Consider the following 22706-nt stretch of genomic DNA (forward strand, 5'->3'; position numbering starts at 1 on the left):
CAATGCCTCTGGGGGTGCTTCCTCCACGTTTGTCATGGAATAGACTTTGGGATTTCTTGAACAACATTTTCCAGTCACTCCACTGATTCCTGAAGAAGGATCTCTGGGGGCCAAAAAAACATATGCCCAAGGCAGACAAGGTCTTACAATCTTTCTCAGTGTTTTTCCTTCACTTTAGGGCCAAAAACAGTTGTTCTGTCAAAGGAAGCATTGACAAAATTGGACTTGAATGGCTCTGCAAAGTCTCAAAAAATGCATCTAGGCATGCCCCTCATGGAAATGCCTGAATCCACAGCTTTTGACATTCCTTTCACTATGTTGGAAATTAACCTCATGCAACTATTGGAAATAGACTGTAGGGTTGCCAACTGAAGTTATTGAATCCTTAACTTCTGCAGATACGGCTCCTGAGAAAGTATTTAATAACTTTTTGGTCAAATCTCTCTGAATTCTAACAAAATGTGCCAGATTACTTCAGCGACTTTTGCATTACAATCACTGAAGCAAAGACACACTTCCCCAGTCTGTCCAACACCCACAACTCCTTGCTGGGGGGAGAGAGAGTGGAACACTCGTCAGCTAGTTCCTTCTTTGTTGCTGTTGCAATGACCAATGACTATGGCATCAACTGGAACCCCTTTCCCCAAAAATGTCTATCCTGAGGTGGTGCCATTATCCTGTTTGGTCTCTGAGGTATTGGTCACTTAGGCATCATGTCTACAAGCCCATCATCTGGCAGAGTCACCCAGGAAGTAGAGGATCCTCTACCAAAAGCCTCTAGGAAAATGGATTCCTCTGCCGCAGGGTTGCAGGATGCCCAGCCACCTCTCTATTTCAGGATCTCTAGTATAAGTCTCCAAAAAGAACAAATTTAGGATGTGACCGTGGGGACACTTCACCTTCATCGAAATCCATGTCTTTAGTGACAAACTCCTGTGGGGAGTCTAGGTGTTTCCTCTTGCATGTCCTTTTCCTGGGTACTTCCTCAGTGGGATGTTCTGGGGAAGTCTTGGAAGAGGAAATCAAAATTCCCTGAAAGGAAACAGGAGGTTTTGGTACAGGATGTCCCCCTGGAGAGAGTAGTGGAGTCTTCAGATGCTGGGGCATCATGGAATAGGTAGAACCCAAGGGGGAAGACTCTGTCAGGACTGGGAAGGCAGCAAAACAATCTCTTCGCAGCCTCAAAGGCAGAGCTCAAGGGAGCCAGAGACGGGCTCTGATCCAAAAAACTGGGATCCCGAATTGTAACATCTTTCGGATCTGTCCAGTGCCGAGGGATCGAGGAACAGTGATGGCTCTGAAAACATCGAAGTCGAATGCTGTACCTCAGACCCAGCAGGCAGGCTTTGGCTCAGAGAGCTCTCCTGATCCAAAAAGATAGGAGGTCTCAGAGAATATGTCGGATCCGAAGAGAAGGAGATCCTCAGATCAGAGACTGACCGATTCAGATGACTGGGATCCTGAAACGCTAAGACAGCAGATGGAGTCCGAGGAGGAACTTGCAAGGGTGGTGTGGTGGAAGGTCAAACTGCCTGACCCAGAAGGGTAGGTACCAAGGGAAGACCTATCTGCCCCTGAGCTGAGAGTCTTCCTCGGCACTCTCTCCACATCTTCTTCTGTGAGACTTCTAGAAGAATAAGCAGACTAAATGGAGGGGGATGTTGGTCTCTGCAGAAGAGGAGATGGAAGCTTGTCAACCATCAAACTGGGTCAACCGATGTACAATAATGAGTACGAGAACAATAAACAGTCTCTTGAAGGTTGAGTCTGACCTGACTTTGATTGAGCTGGAACTGTAGTATTTGTTTTAGAAATCGTACGATCTGAAGGAACAGCCTGATCCAAAAGTTTCATCTTCTTTTGATTCGGGTGAGACCAGATGTTTAGCACTCCATTTCTGTGAAGAGACCAAGGAAGATTTTGACCAGGTGGAAGACTGACTTTGGAGACTGGGATTTTGCTTCTCCAAAAAGGAAGGAAGGAGACCTTTTAATAGTAATTTATTTTTACGTTCAGTTAAGGCTCGGGGGTTAAATCTGTGACAAATCGAGCAACCTTCCCGTAGTGTAATGTACCCAGGCAGTATACACAAAAGGAGTGTGCATCTGAGATAGACAACTTATGTCCACATTCGGAACATTTCTTAAATCCTGCAGGTTTTTATTTCTACTGTAACTATATGTTAAAATTCAAGATAAGAAAAAGAAAAATAGTAAGTCTTTTTTTTTTTTAAACAGGCTGAAGGAGGAAGGGATACCAGCAATGGTAAGAACTACAACCCAAGTTGTAAGAAAGAGAGCGACACTAATGATAGTATCTAGGAGTACAAAGTACAAAAGGAGACTGAAGAAAATGCAGACAAAAAGATTACAACCCTCAAGTTCAGTAGAGGAAAACACGAATGGAAATACGAAGTTGTAAGGGCAAGGGAGAATACAGAAAAAAGGAAGACCATAAACCACAAACCGTAAAAACAGTAAGGACCAAAAGGTTACAAGGTAAGCTACGGGGAAAAAATGAGTTAAAGAAAAAAACTTTACTTATCTAATACAGCTCAAGAGGGACTGCTAGACCACGTCCATTAGCTAGAAGCAGCAAACAAGATCTAAGGTATTTGGCAAAGTGTATTGTGGGTAAGGGAGAAGCTCGAAAGATCTGGTGGGAGCTGTAGCGTCGGCCAAGCTGGATCCAGCAGATTGAATCTGAACTCATTCATGAAGACAGAATGAAGACCGACATCGGAGATTATATTCCACAGGAACATTTGCATTTAATTGAAAGTTCCGACACAAATCCAATAATGATTTCAAACCAAGCACCAATAAAAACTAAGATAAAAATCTCAAGTAATGAAGCAAAAAAATGAGACACTGGCACTTTCCCACCTTCCTGTAAAGAATGAGGTATTTAAGGAATAAGTAGTGGAAATTATTCCAGCGTTGTTAGGGAAGAAAAATATCCTCAGCAGTTACAGCTAGTGATTAGGATAAAATGAAAATGGAGTTTAAAAATAGGGTAGAAATAAGAGAGAAGGTTAATAGGAATTATTCAAAGGGGCTGACAAAGTTTAAATGATTGCAGAATAACTGGAATCTCAAAGAACAAGAGCAGCTGCAACTGCAGAATGCTAAAGAGAAAATAAAGGAGTATAGGATAATACGCAGGAGTTTAGAAATATTGCTGTTAAGTAACATTTTTAATAACTCCAGAGCACAAAAACGTTTAGCCCAATGACTTAGGCAACAGAAAGCAAAAAAGGTAGTCTCCAAACATAGGGAGCCTATAACAAGAAAAATAAACAGAGATCCTGTAGAGGTATTATAGATATTTCGGAAATGTTATGAAAATTTGTACAAACCAGAGAAAAACAGAAATCAAAAAGAGCACAGATGGAAATATTTATGGAAGAGTTAAGTATGCCAAGGTTAGAGGTAGATGAACCTCAACAATTATCAGTTAAGGCAGCAGGAGATGAGAAAAAAAATGGCGATTTATAATCAATCAACAGGAAACTCTCTAGGAACAGACGGTATATTCCTGTGGAAGTTAGGAGAGAAGAAAGTGATTAAGATCCCGAAGATTTTGTTAAACAGCATTTTAAAAAGAGGGGAAACACCAACATCTTGGAAGAAAGCTGTGGTGGCTGTTAATACCTAAAGATGGTAAAGACCATCAGACCCAGCTTCATACACTAAACAAATGGGGATACAAAAACAAAAACTGAGAAACTGTAAGCTTTTGTTTATGGACATGGATAGTAAGATACAAGCAGTGAAAATGTTTTTTAGTTACTTAGCTTTATATACAGATCAGGCATATTTTTATCAACCAGAGAAAAAGTTGTGGACAATAAAGAGTTGAAGGAATTTATCTTAAAGGGAAAGAGGGCAAGGGTCAAGTGGGATAAGTTTATCCTTCCAATAGAACAGGGTGGTTTAGGATTATCTGATTTGGAGATAGTTTACAGCTACACAATTAAGGTTTTTATACAGTGGTTATAAAGTGTACACACCCCTGTTAAAATACCATGTTTTTGCAATATAAAAAAATTAGACCACAATAAATCATTTCAGACGTTTTCCCACCTTTAATGTGACCTATAACCCGTACAATTCGATTGTATCACTGGAAGTAGGAATACACACAGCATAGGCAAGAGGGGTCTGGAATTTACTGGAGAAAACTGGCAAAATAACCAAGGTATTGGGAGCAAATAGCTAGAGAGAGAAAGATAATACAAGAGGAGGAGGCTAAGAAAGGGACAGAAGAATCCTGAGTAGAACACTTGCTCTGGTAGAGTTTTTAACTGAACTTAGAACAGAACCTGCTGTTAAAAAAAAAGATAAGTAGTGCATACATTGTGTAATAACAATAAGAATCGGAGGTGGTTAGCAAAGGTTGAATAAGCATTTTACAGAGGAACAATAGGAGGACATATGTATGCTTCCAAGTATGCAATAAAGTCTAGAAGATTTATGTTTTGGTTGGAAGGGACTGCATAGGTATGTTTACACCCCAAGCAAATTCCAAAGAATATTTTCTCAGGTAGCTGACAAATGTTGGAGGTGCGATAGGGAAGAAAAGGGCAACTTGGAAAGTACAGTTGTACAAGCTGAACTTAACTAACAGTAGATGTTTGACTGTCATCTTCCAAAGCTTCAGGGTACCTTACATGTGCCCAAACTGTCAAGCAGCTGGATCTGAGTTGACTGAAAGACAAGTTTGGGTGCAAAGCCATTCACAGCTTTCCTGCCAGCAGACAAGAGGGAGGTGAAGCCCTGAAAAAACTATGCTAGGAACAAAAAAATAAATAAATATCTATACCTAAAAAACACACACACACACACACACACACACACACACACACACACACACACACACACACAAAGCAACAAAGGGGATGGAGGGAGCAGCAACAAGCACTGATCATTTGAACATACTGTTATGGCAAGTTCAGCTCAACTGTACTATGTTCGTATTCATCACTACTGCAGTAGCCTTCGCTACACCCATTACCATACTGCATTTGGGAGGTGGAAGGAGAAGAATCCTGAACGCCAGGAGAATGGTCCTAGCAAAGCTTGATCTGGACCTAGGGAAGGAATTAAGCTTATAGTGCTTTGTAAAAATATGTGCAGAGGACCAAGTAGCACCTTCTAAAATATATTTAGAATCCAACCGCTTTCAAAAAGCTACTGATTAAGCAAAGGCCCATGCAGAGTGGGCTTTGACCCTGCTTATAATAGATTTGTTAAAGTATAACAAAAGGTGATAGCCTTAGACAATCACTTGGAAATTATCTGTGACACAGGTTGTCCTTACCATCACAAGAAGAAATTGATATGAAGAGCTGAAAGATTTAGTTCTGTCAATATACTACCAGAGTTGTCCGTGGACATCCAAGGTATGGAGTATCCTTTCTCTCGCTCTTCTCATTTTTAGGTTCAGTAAAGAAAATGGGGAGAGGGCTAGTTTGGCTTAAAGTAAATCTGGATACCACTTTAGGAGTAATAGAAAGATTAGTTCTCGAAGAAACCTGGTCTCCATAGAAAGGAGAGAGGGATGACTCAACATCAGAGCTTGCAACTCGGATACCCTTCTTGCAGAGGTCATAGCAATCAGTAAAACTGTTTTCCATGTCAAGAACTTCAAGTCAGCCAGATTAGATGGCTCAAAATGGAGCAAGTCATAGATCCCAAGGAGGGAGTTTATTTAGAGGCCTCTTATGCAAAAACCCTTTTCAAGAACATTTTGACATGAGACTGCCTTAAAAGAGGAGGATCCATGGGCAGACATGCTGAAATGGTCAATAAATGAACCCCGACAGAGGAATAAGGAAGACCACAGGATAGTAAATTACACACATAATATAAAACCAGAGAACATTTTGTTGTTGTCTCTTTCGGCTTTTCCCGGTTAGGGGTCGCCACAGCAGAACTCCGGTCCGCTAATGATTGGTAGTTGATTTTTACGTGCCGAGTTACCCGCCCTGACGCACAATCTTCAACGAAGGTACTCCCATTCACGCATGTCTCCACGCAGAAGACGCTCTGAGAATCGAACCGAACAGGGTCAGACTGTGAGGCGACAATGCTACCGCAGCACCACAACGGCGGAATAAAACCAAAGAACTACCACTAGCCCTAAATGGGTTCTGGTTAAGATGTTGGCACCAACTAGAAAACCTTTTTCCATTTGCTAATATATGATTTTTTAGTAGCAGGCTTTCTTGCCTCCATTAGTATCTGCTGCACATCCTCAAAAAAAAAGATGCCTAAACGGAAATAAGACCCTATTATCAGGGCAAAATGACTGATGTTGGAGTATATCAAACACACCTGTTCTTGTGAGAGCAGATCCAATCTGGGAAGAAGCTTGTGGTAACTGCCTACAGCCATTTCCAAAAGAAGACAGAACCCATGGCTACCTAGGCCTTATGGGAGTCACCACAATGATCTTGGAGGATTCCTTCCGAATCTTCAGAAGTACTCTGGATATTAGTGGAAAGGGTGGAAAGGCATACATAAATATTCCTGTCCAAAGAAAAGTATAGGCATAGTCTTCCAGGCCTTCATGCACAGAGTCCTGGAACAGAATCTTGCCAGTTAATTGTTCACAGAGGAGGCCAAAAGGTCTACTTGAGGAACTCTCCACCGATGGCCAAAAGGTCTACTTGAGGAACTCTCCACCGATGGATCAAATCTGGAAAGGCTCCCTGATTTAGTTTCCATTCGTGAGGGTCTGCCCTGGTCCTGCTGAACTTGTCTGTAACACAATTTTGCTCGGATAGAATGCAGGATGCATGTAGAGTGAGACTGTGCTGTGAAGCTATATCTCTGTGGTATTGTATGAAACCACTTTAATAGGTCCCCAGGGGTCAAAGATGGTTCAGAGAACTGATTGTCTTGATCAGGGCAAACATCTCCTATAATTATGTAGTTGTGTCTGTCCTTGGTGGCCCACACCCCCTACACTTTCATCCCAAGCAAAGTCCAAAGTGTCTGTGGTGACCAACTGCTTTGGGGCAAGGAGGGAGAAGGAGAGACCTGGATTTAAGGATATCTGTAGTCTCCACCAAAAGATTTCTCTTCTGACAAACCTCAGCACTGGGATTTGAAGATATAAAGGGTGTTTATACTGGGACCAAACAGATTTCAGATTCCACTGTATCCTTCTCATTTGCAGTCTAATCAGAGCTATCATGAGAATCATAGATGCCATGAGACCCAAAATCTGGAAGTATTCCCTTGCAATGACTGAAGTCTGAGTGGAAAACCCTAGGAATAGATCTAAATAAAAACCTATTTTTTCCCGTGGAAGAAAAGGTCTTTGAACTGTGCCTAATTGACATCCAGGAACAAAATGCCATGTGAGAGAGTAAAGAAAGACTTGAATGTTCTCCTGAAATCCTAGCTTGTATAAGAGATCACTCACCTAAGAGAGAGATTCCACAAAAAGAAAAAAGACTATGCAAAGATAACCAAGCAGTATAAATACGGAAAAAAAGTGGATACCCTGTAGCATGCAATGAGTTGTAACTGGAGCCAGACACTTTGTGAGCTCTCTTGGTGCAGTGGATACACCAAAGGTTAAGTCAGAGAACTAATAATGTGATCCAGACATGCAGGAAATGTCTGAAGTCTGGATGAATACGGATGTGAAGAACAAAGGTGGAAACAAGAGAGTCTGACCTGGGAGGAATGACCCCCTGGAAAGGAGAAATTTCCTTTAACTGCCATCTGTAACTCTGATGAATGAGTGTGTCAGACAAATGGGTTCTGCAAATCTGTTGCCAAAGAGAAAAACGAAGATTCAGTCTTTCTGGAAGAAAAAAGGGGTCACAAGGTCTCTTCAATAGTGATTCAGACCTGCCGGACTGTCCTTGATTTTACAAGCTTCAAAACTTCTTTGGAAACCCTTTTGTCATTTCTTCTTAAAAACATCTGTTTATGTAAATTGGTTAAGTCTGCTTTTGACAAAATAAAATGAGGCTCTAGAAAAGCCCTTGGGCAATTTGGAAATGGGAGGGTTGAAAAATATTACAGATTCCCTGGATCAGCTTCCCCTTTTCATCACACTTTTGATCACCTCTGCAGCAGAGAGGCCATAAACTAAATCCCTATCCAAGGGAGAATTTAAAATCTCATTTTTAATATCTGGGAGGCTCTGAAAATGCAGCCATGCAAACTCTGTAAAACAGTACCAGGCCCTTAGCCCTAAAAAATGTATCAACAGTGTCACACACACAGTGAAAACAAAGAGTAGTGACCTGTGCAATAGAAGAACTAAGTCATCTAAAGCAGATTTTTTTCCTCAAGAAGAAAAAAATTGTGAGAACAAACTAACATGAACCTTACCATTCACAATTCTGAACTGAAAGCTGCAGAAGTGTAAACTTTTTTTCCCCATACCTTTCAATAACTGTACCATTCTTGCCTGAAAGAGTAGGATTTGAATTAGCCAAGTGCTTAGCAGCAGTGGGATCAACAAAAGCTATAGCTGCTGGGTCAGGTTTGGGAATAGTGTAACATATTTAAAAGACTGAACCTTTATACATCCTATCTGCCTTTTTAGGAGCAGATGGATGACTATCAGGAAAACTGCAGGCAGTATCACACACACATCCTCTAAAGTTGACAGGAGAAATGGGCATACGTTATGGAAATCCTTCTGTAACTCACTGTATTTTTTGAGGGACTGGAAAACCTCAGTGTTCTCCTACTGAAACCAAATGGCACATTCTAGCAATAGTCTCAGAGAAAGGGAGAGAATTAAACATGGAGCTCTCCTCTCGAGTCCGAATTGGAAATCTTGGCGGGGGGGGGGGGGGGTCCAGTCCAGATTCAGAATCTTGAATCTCTTCAGGAAAAGAGGAATCCTCCTCCTTTACCAGAAAATATTTAAGAAGGAGCAATAGCCTGAATTAAACCCAGAGCTAGACCCTGTAGACTACTCCTATCCAAAGAAATGTGAGGGAAAAGTAGATAAAAAGAAATGGAAAACCAATCATGTGACAGGAAAAATGGGGCCAACTGTATTACTAATGGAAGGAGCCGCTTTCCCAGGGATGGACAAACCATTCTGACAAAAGAGGGAAACCTTTCCTGTCCCCTCCCCCAGTATCGACAACAGTGGCTTTCTCTTGCCCACCATCTGCAGATGATGTGTCTAATTCAAATCCACAGTGATTGCAGGTGCTACACCAGAGGGATCTTGGGTGAAAAATGATTGTTCTGAAGTACAACAAATGTCCACAGAAGAGTCACCCACCTGTGGCTGAGGCAAACTGCCAGTCTGCTGTGGTGGCAAAGGCTGTTTAACTTTTTCTTTTTTTGTGGCTGGATGAAGGACTGACCATCCATGGTCAAGCCAAAAATAGCACCTCTTTCCTGGGGCTGGACAAAGGACTGAACATCCACAGTCAAGCCAAAAATAGTGCCTCTTTCCTGGGAAAGACAAGCAGCAACTGCCTGTAAAACTATCAGTCCACAAGTGTTACTTTTTTTTTTTTTTTTTGACAAGTAAAAAGGCACTTAGCAACACTATGTCAGAGCCACAAAGGAAAAATAAACAATTTCTCCAAAAAAAAGTTTTTAGTTAATTTACACTACTTTTAACTGACAGAAAAAATGCCTGTTCCATTTAAAAGTACTTTACAGTCTTGAGACAGTTGTTAAAATAAAACACTCCTGGCTATAAAAAGATGCCTGTTCCATTTAAAAGTACTTTACAGTCTTGAGACAGTTGTTAAAATACAACACTCCTGGCTATAAAAAGTTACTTTCTTAAACAGGAAAGTGATTAAAACATCAATAAAATTAAGAACTGGAAGATTTTTCCCCCAAAGGGAACTTATCAGCCCAACTCCACAGGAATGTACAAGCCAACCATCAATCCTCGAAAGCCTCAGAGGAGTTCACTCTTCAGTGGCAGTTAAGCTCTATAGGGTTTGACTTAGTCAACTCAGCTCAACTCAAACTGTTTCACAGTTTGGGCACATAGGTGCCCTGAAGCTTTGAAGGCTGGTTGGCTGTTATATCCTTGGCAGGATCCAATCCATACAGGTAAGGCTACCGCAGCAGCGATCAATATGATGAACATCATATGTTCTGGGATTGTAATAAGATGGCAGACTTTAAAAATTCCCCTACAAGGTACTCAGTTAGAAGCACTGGGTGAGCAAATGGGTGTAACTAAGGAAATTATTCTTTTCAGCTGAGAGACAGGGTCTGAATTGCCAAGACACAGTAAGGCCTTGTTAAGTTCAATTCTGATGGCTGAATATTGTAACAGAGTTAATAAAAGAACTGGAAGTGGGATCATTTGAAAAGGGAAGGAGCAAATTACATAGAAATAAATGGAAATTGTGGGTACAATAAATGCAGAATAATGTTCAGGAGGAAGAGCGAGGTTTAAAGGAAGGCAGGAATTGAACAATTTACAGTGTAATATTGGACTGATCATTATAAAAAATAACATAGATGATGTATACTGTAACTGGAAAGTTGGTAATATAGCTTGTTTTCTATTAAAGTTTGTTTGCCTATGCCTTAAGTGATAATTTAATAAAGGTATTTAAAAAAAAAAACAGCTATGCTGCAGAAAATTATTGTCTCAATTACAAGTGCTGATGGCCTGATAGCCTATTAGGCTAAAATGGGATATCTGTTGAAAATTGTATTACAGCCCTAGTTTTCTCAGCGCAAGGGTTTGAAGATGAAAACAAAAGGCAAGAAGTCAGTAATACTGTTTAGCATTCTAAGTATCAGTATATTCCAAACGAGCAGGAAAAATGGATAAGATAGTCGATTCTGGTGTGTAGCAGAGCAAAAGGCTGTTTAGGATCAGAGCTTAATCTATAAAACATATGAATACTGTTGTCATCTAGAAATATAATGTAAATGTCAAATTACCACAGGTGCAGGAGGGGATTTCTTCTTCTTTGCAGGCGATTCATCTTCATCCCCATCTTCAGACTTGCGTTTTCCTATTAAAAACATTAAAAACTGTTACTTTTCATAGACTTATCTCAGTACAGCAAAAATGAAATGAAACTATGTATTTGATACAGTTACAGAACTGATTTAAGATTTTCAGTTTTCTTTAACAATATCGCCCTCCACATATTCAGAGCTCAGCAGATCTTTCCCAGGCCCCTTCATACCTCCTACCTATGACCTTCTGGATGCCTCTCCGTCTTGAGTTTCTGAACTACACTGAATGTGAGAAAAGATGGAAGAAAAATTGTAAAAGTCCTTTCACCTCTAACAGGAACCCCAAACTAATACTCCTGTGTGACTCCTCCTAAGGCCAGGCTGGAGGAAAGAGACAATGGTGACATATCTGACCTGAAAAGCGAAAGAGAAAAGCGAAGCGACTTAAGAGCAAACGCTCTTTCGACACGTAAAACCCGAAGTCTGAAAAGAGCGAAGTTACAGCACAGAGACTTTCTTCCCCAGGGAAAAAAAAATCACTGGGCCGTTCTCAGGACTTAGCTGTTTTCTCAACTGTGGTGCTATCTCGGAGTTGGTATATTTAAGTAGGGGTGGTGAGAGTGGCACAGCCCCCCACATCAGGGGGTGTGAGGGGCAAAACCCATTTTGTCTTTATATATATATATATATATATATTTTTTTTTTGAAACAGCAATTATTTTCCCCTGGAGGGATTAAAAAAAAAAAATTGCTGTTCCGTAACTTTGTTCTTTTCAGACTTCGGGTTTTAGGTGTTGACGAGTTGATGCAAGAGCCTTCTCTCTTCTAATATAGACCCATCTGACCCTAGTAACCACTCCAAGGATCTCAGAGGCACCTTCAAAGGACAAGTGTCAGGCATAGGGCTCCCAGCTATCCATCAGAATGGTAGCACTCATTAACAAAAGGAGTCCTTGTGGACAACTCCTTGAGGCATGATAACATTGGCCAGGTACAGTCCAACCTCATTCCTCTGCTGAAGATCAACAGGGAGAAATGAAGGGAAAGAAAGGTGAGCATGCATAACCTGTCTAAAATACTTGAAGACAGGCAGCCTAAGCCTGAGTAAAGGGAATAACATCAACTTATAAGTCCATGAAACCATCAACAAAACTGGTTACATCTGGGACTCCATATCTGTAAAAATTGCATTTACTTGCATTTGTTTACTAAAAAAAATCAAACTGGGTTGGAAAATTTTCCAATGGAGGTCTGAGGAGAAAAGCCCCCCAAAAGTAGTAACCAATATAGAGTAATACGAATATCCTTGTGAGATAACACCAAAAATATTAAGGGGAAAAAGGGGACATCCAAACATTTAAACTCATTCCTACCAAAAGCAGGCAAGAAACAACAGGTCTAGGTCCAACAGCCAAACAAAAAGTGTGGAGATATATTGCCAGAAAAAAGAAAGTTATGTACTTACCATAAATGTTTCATACGTGTTCATCTTCATTTATCCTGGACATATGGGTTCGTTTTCAATATCAGAACCGTCTCAGCCATTACTACAGGTCATGCAAGTCAAAAACTCTAGAGCTTCACCTCTACTCACAATCCCTCTCTCACAATTACCTCAGATTGAGTTTGCAGAGAATGTATAGATAAGAGATAAGGAAGCCCAGATGGAAGCCATATCTGCTATACTTGAAAAGTCACAATAATGAGGGTATATAATCCTTTCCACCAAAAAATCTTTAAAGGCCGGGGGATGGAGGGAGGGGAGTTGAGGATAAATGAAAATGGATAACACAGATGGAACATTATGGTAAAAGTACATAACTTCTTTATCTGATTATGTCAATCTTCATGTTATTCTTGACATACTGGACAGAGTCCCCAGCTACCTTTGATCTTGGGAGGACTCTCAGGATATTCCCGAGCACCATCTAACCAAAGGATACTCTTCCCCTAAAGACCAAGCCTAATTTATGAGTAACCAAAGGTATGGGGAGATTCCCCAAGTAGCTGCTGCACATATATCATCCATTGAAGCTCTACATTGGAAAACTGCTGAAGTGGCTACAGATCTTGTAGAATGGGTTTCACGGGCCTAGGCAAGGCTATTCTGTTCTTATCATAGATAGATGAAATACAGTCCTTTAGCTATCTGGCCGGAGTCACCTTACCGACTGGCTTGCCAAACTTTGCCCTGAAAAAAGAAACAAACAGTTGGTCAGATTTTCAAATGTCTTTTGTTCTGTGAAGACAGAAACATAACTATCTGTGAATGTCTAGTAAAATGTAAGGAATATTCACCTTTATTGGAAAAGTTTGGAAAGTAAGCCATGGTGGTGCAGTGGTAGCGTTGTCACCTCACAGCAAGAGGTTCTCCCGTTCGATTCGCAGCTGGAGCGCCTTCTGTGTGGAGTCTAGATGTCCTCCCCGTGGTCAAGTAGCGTACGAAAGACATGCGTGAATGGGCGTGCCTTCGTTGAAGGTTGTGTGTTGAGCTGGCACCTTGGCACCGTAAAAATCTACTGCCAATCATTAGCGGACCAGAGTTCCTCTGTGGCGACCCCTAACCAGGAAAAGCCAAAAGAAAAACAACACTGGAAAAGTTTGGAAAGAAAACCGGTAAATTAATAGTTTGATTGATGTTACACTCAGACTACCTTGGATAGGAAAGAGGGGTTTGTTAAACTCTATCTTTGTGGAAAATCATACAAGGATGTTTACACAACATGGCCTGATTTTCTGAGATCCTTCTAGCAGAGGTTACAGCTACCAAAAACAATGTCTTCCAAGACAAAAACTAGATCACATTCTGCAGAGCGTTCACAGGGAGAATGTACTATGGCCTGTAACACTAGGTTTAGATCCCATGGTGGTGTTGGATCTTTGAAAGGAGGTTTCAACAAAATTGTGCCTCTTAAAAATAACAAGTCTATGAGAGGCTAAAGAATGTTCTTCCAAACCACTGTGGAAATTGGAAACTGCAGCTAACTGTAGTCTGACTGTAGAAGGGGAAGCTCTGGCATTATAAAGAAAGGCTAAATAGTCTAAAACATGCTCTACAGAAGCTTACGAGTAGAAAATTTATGCAAAGATAGGAGAATGTGGCTTACTGGAGAGGACAGATTTAGACACCTGGCAATTAGTGGAATTGGAGGAACCACACTGCTAGCTTGAGGTTCAAAATGTCTGGGTGAACAAGTCTGTCTGTATGGGGCAGAAGGTCTGGAATCGGGTCCAAAATTCAAGGTTGTTGAATCAGATAAGGCCAAAGGAAGGAGAGAGAAATTTGTTGACGCCAAAAGGGGGCAATGAGGATTACTGTGCTCTTCAACCTGAATTATTTCTGCAGGAATTTTGGAATTAGCAATATCGGGGGGGGGGGGCATACAGGAGACAGTGAAACCAATTGTGGAGGAGAGCATCTCTTGATGACTTCCCCAGAGGGGGAATCAGGGCAAAGTAATTCCTGCACTTGTTGTTTAAGGGAGAAGCAAACAGACTGTGGCAAGGTCGACCCTTTTGACGGAAGATCCTTTCTGCCACTTCTGGACTGAAAGATCACTCATGAGGCTGGAGGATACATCTGCTCAGTTTGTCTGCAATAATACTGGAACTCCCCGGGATATGCATTGCTATTAGAAAGTGGTTGGAAGAGATCACCCACTACCACACTCAGAGCTTCTCGAGAAAGGGGATAAGACTTTGTTCCTCCCTGCTTGATGATGTACCAAAATTACTGGCATGCTGTTTGAATTGCAACTGTCCCCAGAGGAAGAGCTGTTTGAAAGGCCTGCAATGCTAGAAACACCACTCCTAACTCCAAGACATTGATATGCAAGTTGGCCTCTAAAGGGGACCAAGTTCCTTGAATAGTCCTGCCCAAGAAATGCCCCCAATCCCATCTGGGAGGCATCCATGGTCACTATGTCCATGGACTTTGGAAGAACAAATGGGCAGCTGAGAAGAATTTGTTCAGAATACACCCAAAGTAAATCCTTCTTGCAATAATTGATCAAAATTTGGTCCGACAAGGGTTAGAGAAGGATAGACCACTGAGAAGCTAGTAGCCACTGCAAAATTCTCATAGGGAACCTGGCTAGATGGACTACAGTTATTGAGGCTGCCATCGACCCTAGAGTTTGCAAAACTTGTCAAGCAGGAACCCTCTCCATCAATTATCTTTTGAACTTGTGTAGCAATTCTTTGGGGCCTCTTTTGAGAAAGGGATGCTATGGTTGTTGCTGTATTTAGTACAGCCTCTATAAATTCCAGATTTTGAGTTGGAGTGAGTTGGGACTTCTCTTGATTTACCGTAATTCCCAAGTGGGTGCAGACACTGAGTGTAATCCCTGGCTACTATTAACTGATGCCTGGTCGAAGCGGTTATGAGCCAGTCGTCCAAGTACAAAAACACCCGGAATCCCTGCAGTCTCAAGTGAGCCACTACTACTGCCATGCATTTGGTGAACATCCTGGGGGCTGTGGTGACACCAAAGGGCAGTACTCTGAACTGGTAATGACTGGCTCCCAGACAGAAGCAAAGGAACTTCCTGGAGCGCTTGTCCATCTTTATGTGGTAATATACATCCTGAAGATCTATCGAGCACATCTAGTCATCTTTCTTCAGAAAAGGAAGAATTGATTGTACTGTGACCATCTAGAACTTTGTTTGATGAACTCATTTAATCAGCACTCAGTTTCCAGTCCCCCTGTCTTTTTTGGCACTAAAGACTCTCGAGTAGGTTCCAGATCCTTTTTAGTCTGACGGTATTTCTTGGATGACTCTTGTCTAGCAGCTTTTGAAATTCTTGAACTGCTGGATCCTTCTGATTGGGTGGCACATCAGGGATTTTCTTGTGAACAGGAGGGGGATGGGAAAAGGGAATGTTATAACCTCTGGATACAATCCGCTGCACCCAATCTGTTATGTTTAGCCAGACGTTTAGGTGCAAGGATAAGCATCTCCCGATTGCCTCCAGAGGAAGGCAATTGGGGCACCATTCAGGAGTGCTGAAAGAGCTTACTTGAAAATGAATCTCTGAAGCACTGGTTCTGTGGACCACCTCTGCTACAAGGGCAGTGTCTTCCATCTTGGTTCCCCCTCTGCCCCTGGGGGGGGAACTGCCTCCACGTCTGTCCTGGAAAGGCCCTCTGGATTTTTTGAACCACATCTTACCATCGCTCCTCTGGTTCCTAGAAAAGGATCTTCGGAGGGTGAAAAAATATACACCCACAGCAGAAAGGGTCTTGCCATCCTAACACCTGGATAAAAGTCTCTCTTACTTTTGGGCCAAACAAGGATGATCCATCAAAGGAAGCACTGACAAATGAAGACTTGAATGGTTCTGCAAAGTCACATAGGCGCATCCTGTTGTGTCTCCTTATGGCTACACCTGAACCCACGCTACTCTACGGCTGTATGTGCAATTAGCCTTATGGCTGAATTAGACACAGATTGCAGGGTGGCTAGCTGGGTAGCCATTTTCTCTTGCACTCCCTCAGCCACAGCTCCCGCCAGGGTATCAGACAACTCCTTGATCAGATCCCAGTCTTGTAAAGTGTGCCAGGAAACCTTAGAGCGAAGGTCAATGAAGCATAAACATGCTTTGTAAATCTGTCCATGGCCCAAGACTCCCTGTTGGGCTGATGGATAGATGAACTCTCCTCAGCAAGTTCCTTTTTTGTGGCAGCCACTACGACCATGGCAACTACTGCTAACCCTTGGCCCATAATTGTTTGTCTTCAGGGGCAAATAAGACTATCTGGTCTCTTGGGATGGATTTGATGGTGTCTGGAGTCTTCCACCCCCACTGTGAAATCAACTGAATGAGTTCATCAGTGGGCGTTGTCACCCAAGAGGTAGACAGGCAGGTGGCAAAAGCATGCAGGTAAACGGATTCCTCAGAGGAAGGGTTTTGGGACTGCCAGCCACCCCTTTGCTTTAAAATTTCTAGGCGGTCTCAAAAGGAGACTTCTTCAGACAGTGACCTTTGGGACCCTTGCCCCTCATCAAAATCGGTCTCTTCAGTGACAGATTCCAGAGGGGAATCTAAGTGCTTCCTCTTGCACTTTTTTTTTTTCTGAGGAACCTCCTCAGGGGCATAATCTGGGGAGGGGTCAGAAGATGACAGAACCGGAGTCTGACAAATTTGAGACTTTCAACCTGTCTCTCCACTGGGACAGCGAGTTTGAATAACCGAGCCAGAGGGGGGTATCTGTTCTGAGGAGGAAGGTGCTGGCTGGGTCACTGTTAGGGACAGATGCCTCTCAATCGCCTTGAAGGACAGCCCCTGCCCAAGAGGGAAGTGAGCCTGGAACCAAGACAGACTGCCTCGGGACCAGGGTCACTCCCCACTCAGAAGAGCCTGATCTTGAGATAGAAGCCGGTGCCGAATTAACTCCAGCTGAAGCTCCAAGGAGCAGGGACAGCTCCAGAAAAACTGGAGTTGAGCCCCTCCCCGGAACAGAGAGGGTAGCTATGGTTCCAAGAATTCTCCAGTTCAGAAGCTACCAAAAAACTCAGGGGAATTACTGGATTCGAAGTGATGGAAATCTCAGGGACCAGTACAGTCAGTGATGGGAGACACGAAACAGTAAACACTGAAACCTTGGAGGAGGTCAGAAGAGGAGTGGTCAGCGGAGTGAAGGAAGGCTCAGTTCCTAGACCCAAAGGAGTTGGAGCCAAGCGGGGGCCTGTAAGTCCTCTTGCTCACAAGAGTTTATTTCACCAGTCTCTCCAAATCGAGCTCAGAAAGACTTTTGGTAGAACAGATCAATGATATGGATGGGGATTTAGGCCTCTGAAGAAAAACGTCTGGAAGCTCACCAGTGAAGGGGTCTACAGATAATTACCTTTGTTCAGATTCAATATTCTGTGCTGATGTAATCAGTGCTGTCGATGAAGGAGCAGATAAAATGTCCTGCACCAGAGCCTTTGACGTCGAAGGACCTGAAATAGTTGTCGGTGCCAGGGAAACTGTCATCATCTGTAATTCAGAGTCATAGACCTCCGGTTCAGAAGATGCTTTCAGAGCAGAGGATTTCAATTTCTTAATTCTCAGTGCCAAAAGTGAAGTCAGAACAGAGAAACTCCTTTTTTTGCCCTTGTCCACGGAGGATAAGGATGAAGTTTTAGGTTTGTCTGCTGTAGATAAGGCTTCAATGAAGGTGGAGGGGATAAAACCCTTTAGAATAACCTTAAGTTTCTCTACAAGGGCACTGTAACTGAATCCATGTCAAATACTGCAGTCTTCTTGCAAAGTGAACAGGACCCAAGCAATTGACACAAAGAGAGTAAAAGTCATAAGATGGAATCTTGTGGCCGCACTTTTGGCATTTTTTAAATTCAGAAGGGGCCTTCACTTTCTCAGGCATCTTAAAAATACAAGATGGAAGGCAGACACACACACACACAAATGTTTGAGAGGGAGAGAAGGAAAGTTTTTTTTTTTTTTGTTTTTTGTTTTTTGTGAAAGGAAAAGGAAAGGAAAAACTATCAACAGGGATAGTTATAGAGATACACCAAGGTATACAGGAAGAGACTATCAACTACGATATTAAGAAATACATTTACGTGTATCGAAAAAAGAGAGAAAACAGTAAACGGAGAGAGAGAGAAAAACTCTTGAGAAATAACAGCAGAAATTTACCTAAACCAAAGGAAACTCGAGAGCACTGGCAAAACACGACCATTTCAGAAAAGTGACAAACGAGTTCTGAGGTAATTGTGAGAGAGGGCTTGTGAGTAGAGGTGAAGCTCAAGTTTTTGTCTGGTGCAAGCTGTAGTAATGGCCGAGTTGGTTCCGATATTGGAACCGGACCCACATGTCAAGGATAAAATGAAGAAGTCAAACAAACAGCAGAGAACCAAACCAGGAAGTAAATGCACACACAGCCAGGAAATGGAACAGCTTGTTGTAAGTTCACCAAGGCAGATTCAGTAAATCCAGGTAGGCACCAAACGAATTCAAATAATTTCTTTATTCAGAATCACAGAATAATAACACACAAGCGCTTTCGCTCAGGAGGAATTCTGAGCTTTATCAAGTGACACCATGCTGTTGAATCAGGTGTCTTATATACCTTGAAAATCCTAGGTTAATTAGAAAGCACTACCAATTAACATTTTAAAGAGACTATGCACTATTCCACATGCTTAAAAATTCCTTTAAAACAAAATATATAAAAAAATATAATAGATTGCTTAAAATAATGCATTAATGCATCTGTCACTGCTAAAAATGCTAATAGCTTAAAAATAAACAAAACATTGTACACTGTTTCCATAGTGTTTAACTTTGTAATAAAACTTGCTTTGTGTAAAAAGTTGTACTTCTTTTGAAAATTGGGATAAGATGGAGTGACTTGACGTACCAACTGTTGTTCGTGTAAGTATAATATAAGGCTGAATGCCTAGTATGGGTATGACAATATTTTCCTTTTCTTGGTCTTGTTGACAACCCTGCTGGAAAAAAACAAAAACAAAAAAAAAAAAAAAAACTATATCTTAACCAAGTTGTACAGCATAGTTTAAAAAGTTGTACTCTGCAATTTTGAGACCGTTGGTATATGTAAGTAAGGGGGTTGAAATGGTGGGTGCGGGGGTTTAACCCCTGAAGAAAACAAAAGTTATGTACTAACCATACCCATGCATCTTTGCTGTCTGTTTTCATCCTTCCTCAAATGATGAGTTCTTGGATCACACCTCAGCCACTCAAAAGACTTGGTTCTGTAGCTTGACCTCCTCCACTTACCAATAATCCTACCTTCTAGTCCAAATTATTTCAGATCTTGTTTGCCCTCCCTTCAGCCTCCACATACTGTGTAAAGCAGCTGTAAGGTGCAAATAATACAGACAAAGGTTAATTATCATCCCAGTGAAAAACTGCATAAACGAAGGAGACAAAGGAGGAAGATCTGGAGCTCATCAGTCAGGCAATATAATACTCCTCAGGTAGAACATGGAGCCTATGAATAAAAAAATTAAGAAAAGGGGATGGAGGATGGGAGGTTGAGGAAGGATGAAAACAGACAACACAGACGCATATAGTTAAGGTTTGTATAAAATGTCAGTATTTGACATCGCCTTTTTCTTCCATTCCTCAACTGATGGGACAGAGTCCCCAGCCAGAGAAACCCCATGATGGTCCTCAAAAAGAGGACAAAAGATCTTAGCATTGCCCTCTTCTATGTAATATGTCCAATTTGTAGTAAGCAATGAAGTTTTAGGAGTTTGACCAAATGCCAGCTCTGCAAATGTCATCTATAGAAGTTGTAGACTAAGGCAGAGGATGTGGCCACAGATCTAGCGGAATGAGCCTTAGGAGGTTTAGGAAAAGTGTCTATCCATCTTCTGTATAGACAAAAGAAATGCATTCAGTGAGCCACTTTGCTAAAGTCACCTTTGAGACAGATTTACCCAGTTTGTCTTTGAAAAAGGAAATAAACAGCTGGCCTGATTTTCTGTAATCTTTTTCATTTTGTGGATACAGAATCAAAGCTGCCTAAGTGCATCTAAAAGGTGCAGCATGTACTCTCCTTTATTGGAAAGATTTGTAAAGAAAATGGAGAGCTTGACAGATTGATTTACAGCTGTTTCTGAAGCCACCTTATACAAAAGGAAGGATTATTGCAAACAGGCACCATGTCCTTGTGAAAAATCAGATACAATGGCTTGGAAGTGAGGGCCTAGGGTTCTGACATTTGCCTGGATGATGTGATTGTAGCCTGAAAAATAGTTTTCCAAGACAAAAATTTCAATTCCGCCTTCACAACTGGTTCAAATGGGGGGGGGGGGGTCAAGTCAGGCCTTGAAGTATATTTAAATGACAGGATGGAGTAGGGTACTTAATGGGGGAGTGCAGTAGAAAGGTACCCATAAAAAAACTTTACATAATGTAGATGAAGCCAAAGAGGAATGGTTATGTCCTACATGAAAACTGGAGATAGCTGCAAGTTGAATCACTACCGTAGAACAGTTAGTGCCACTGTTAGATATGGAAGTAAAAAAATCTAGAATAGCTGGAATGGAAGTGAAGAAACCTCCTGAACTGCCTGTCTATTTTGATGTGACAAGTACATATTCTAGAGATCTATCCAGCACATCCAATCATCCCTGCTCAAAAGCAGCAGAACTGACTGAACTGCGACCATTAGGAACTTGGAACATTTGATATATTGGTTAAAGTTGCTGAGATTCAATATAACTCTCAAGTCCCATTTTTTATTTGGCAACAAAAAGAACCCCGAGTAAGTTTCAAATCCTTGTTGGTCTGGGGGGGGGGGGGGGGGGGGTCATCTGGATGGCTCTTTTAGCCATCAGTTTTTCTATTTTGATGGCTGCTGCTTTTCTCTGACTGGGTGGAACGTTGGGAAATTTTGTACATCAATTGGGGGCTGTAGGGAAAAAGGTATAGAATAGCTTCTGGAAATGATCCTTTGCACCCAAGTGTCTTTTGTGAATGGTTGTCCAGGTTTGTGGATGCAGGGATAAGCAACCCCCCCACCAAACTGCCTCCAGAATGCAGCAGCTGGACAACCCTTCAGGAGTGCTCGTACAGTTTCTCAGAGAAGAGAACCTCAAACTCTGGTTTTGCTGGCCTCCACTGCCACAAAAGCATTGTCTGTTATTGGAGGACGCCCCTCTGCCAAAGGGGTACCTGCCCCCCATAGGAGTCCTGTGAACAGCCTTGCAATTTTCAGTACTACATTTATTCCACCCCCGCCTCACTATTTCTGGGAAAAGGTCCTTTGAGGTGTAGAAAAATGTATCCCCACGGCAGACAAGGTCTTCCCATCTTGGTCATTCCCAGTTAGGGTTTCTTTAACCTTGGGGCTAAATAAGGTAGACCCATCAAAGGAAACACTGATGAATGATGACATGAAAGGCTCCACAAAGTCACAGAGCTGTATCCACGCATGCCATTTCACAGTTATTCCTGAACCTGCAGATCTCAAAGCACCTTCTGAGGCATTACAAATGAGTCTCAGAGGCAATTGGGTACTGTAGGGTGGCCAGTTGCGAAGACATCTTGTTCTCCATAGATATGGTTCCATAGAGAACATTGGAGAACATTGGAGAACTCCTTTATCAAGTCCCTCTGAAATCTTGTGACATATGCCAAACAGCTCAGATATCCTTACAGCGAAGATTGCCAATGCATGCACATGCTTCTCAAATCTGTCCAAAACCCTGGACTCTGTACTGGGGGATGGACAGTAGAACTTCTTTAGCAAGTTCTTGCTTGGTGGTTGCTGTTACCACCGTAGCACCTACTGGGGGTCACCTGCTCCAGTGGGCCCATTCCTTAGGTGCAACCAGGTACTTGTCAAGTCTTTTATTAATTGGCTCTGTGACATCCAGATCCTTCCAGGTCCAACAAGAGAGGAGGTCCACCATTGTATCCAACAAGGGAACTACCCAGGATATAGCTGAGCAGACTATGACAGCCAAGAAATATAGACTCCTCTTGGGAAAGGGGGGGGGGGGTGTAAGAAGTCCAACCACCTTTCTATCGCCAAAGCTCCAATATGTCACTAAAGGAGACATCCTCAAGGTATGATCTGGAGGGACCTTTTCCCTCACCAATATCAGTGTCTCCTGTCAGGGATTCTTTTGGAGAATATAAGTGCCTCCTCTTGCACATATGCTACCAAGGAGGCTCCCCAGTGAGATTATGCAGATAGGACTAGGAAGTGTGACTAGAGTCCTAAATGATGACGGTCTCAAGGCTTGTATGGACCAGCTGCCCCGATGTGACAAGATGTAGAAGATCC

The 22706-nt window shown here is 42.1% G+C and overlaps 1 protein-coding gene across 3 annotated transcripts in view; it reads right to left on the reverse strand.

Annotated features, from left to right (window-relative positions):
* Positions 1-22706, reverse strand: part of LOC122811982 (interferon-activable protein 203-like) — a 481785-nt gene that overhangs the window by 213600 nt on the left and 245479 nt on the right. For all 3 annotated transcript variants that reach the window (XM_044084184.1, XM_044084183.1, XM_044084185.1), the window contains exon 3: positions 10914-10987. In XM_044084184.1, the coding sequence (XP_043940119.1) occupies positions 10914-10987 (74 nt within the window). The remainder of the gene's footprint in view (positions 1-10913; positions 10988-22706) is intronic.

Source organism: Protopterus annectens, chromosome 9.part0 (assembly GCF_019279795.1).
Source record: "Protopterus annectens isolate FY-2018-M chromosome 9.part0, PAN1.0, whole genome shotgun sequence".
Classification (NCBI taxonomy): domain Eukaryota; kingdom Metazoa; phylum Chordata; order Ceratodontiformes; family Protopteridae; genus Protopterus; species Protopterus annectens.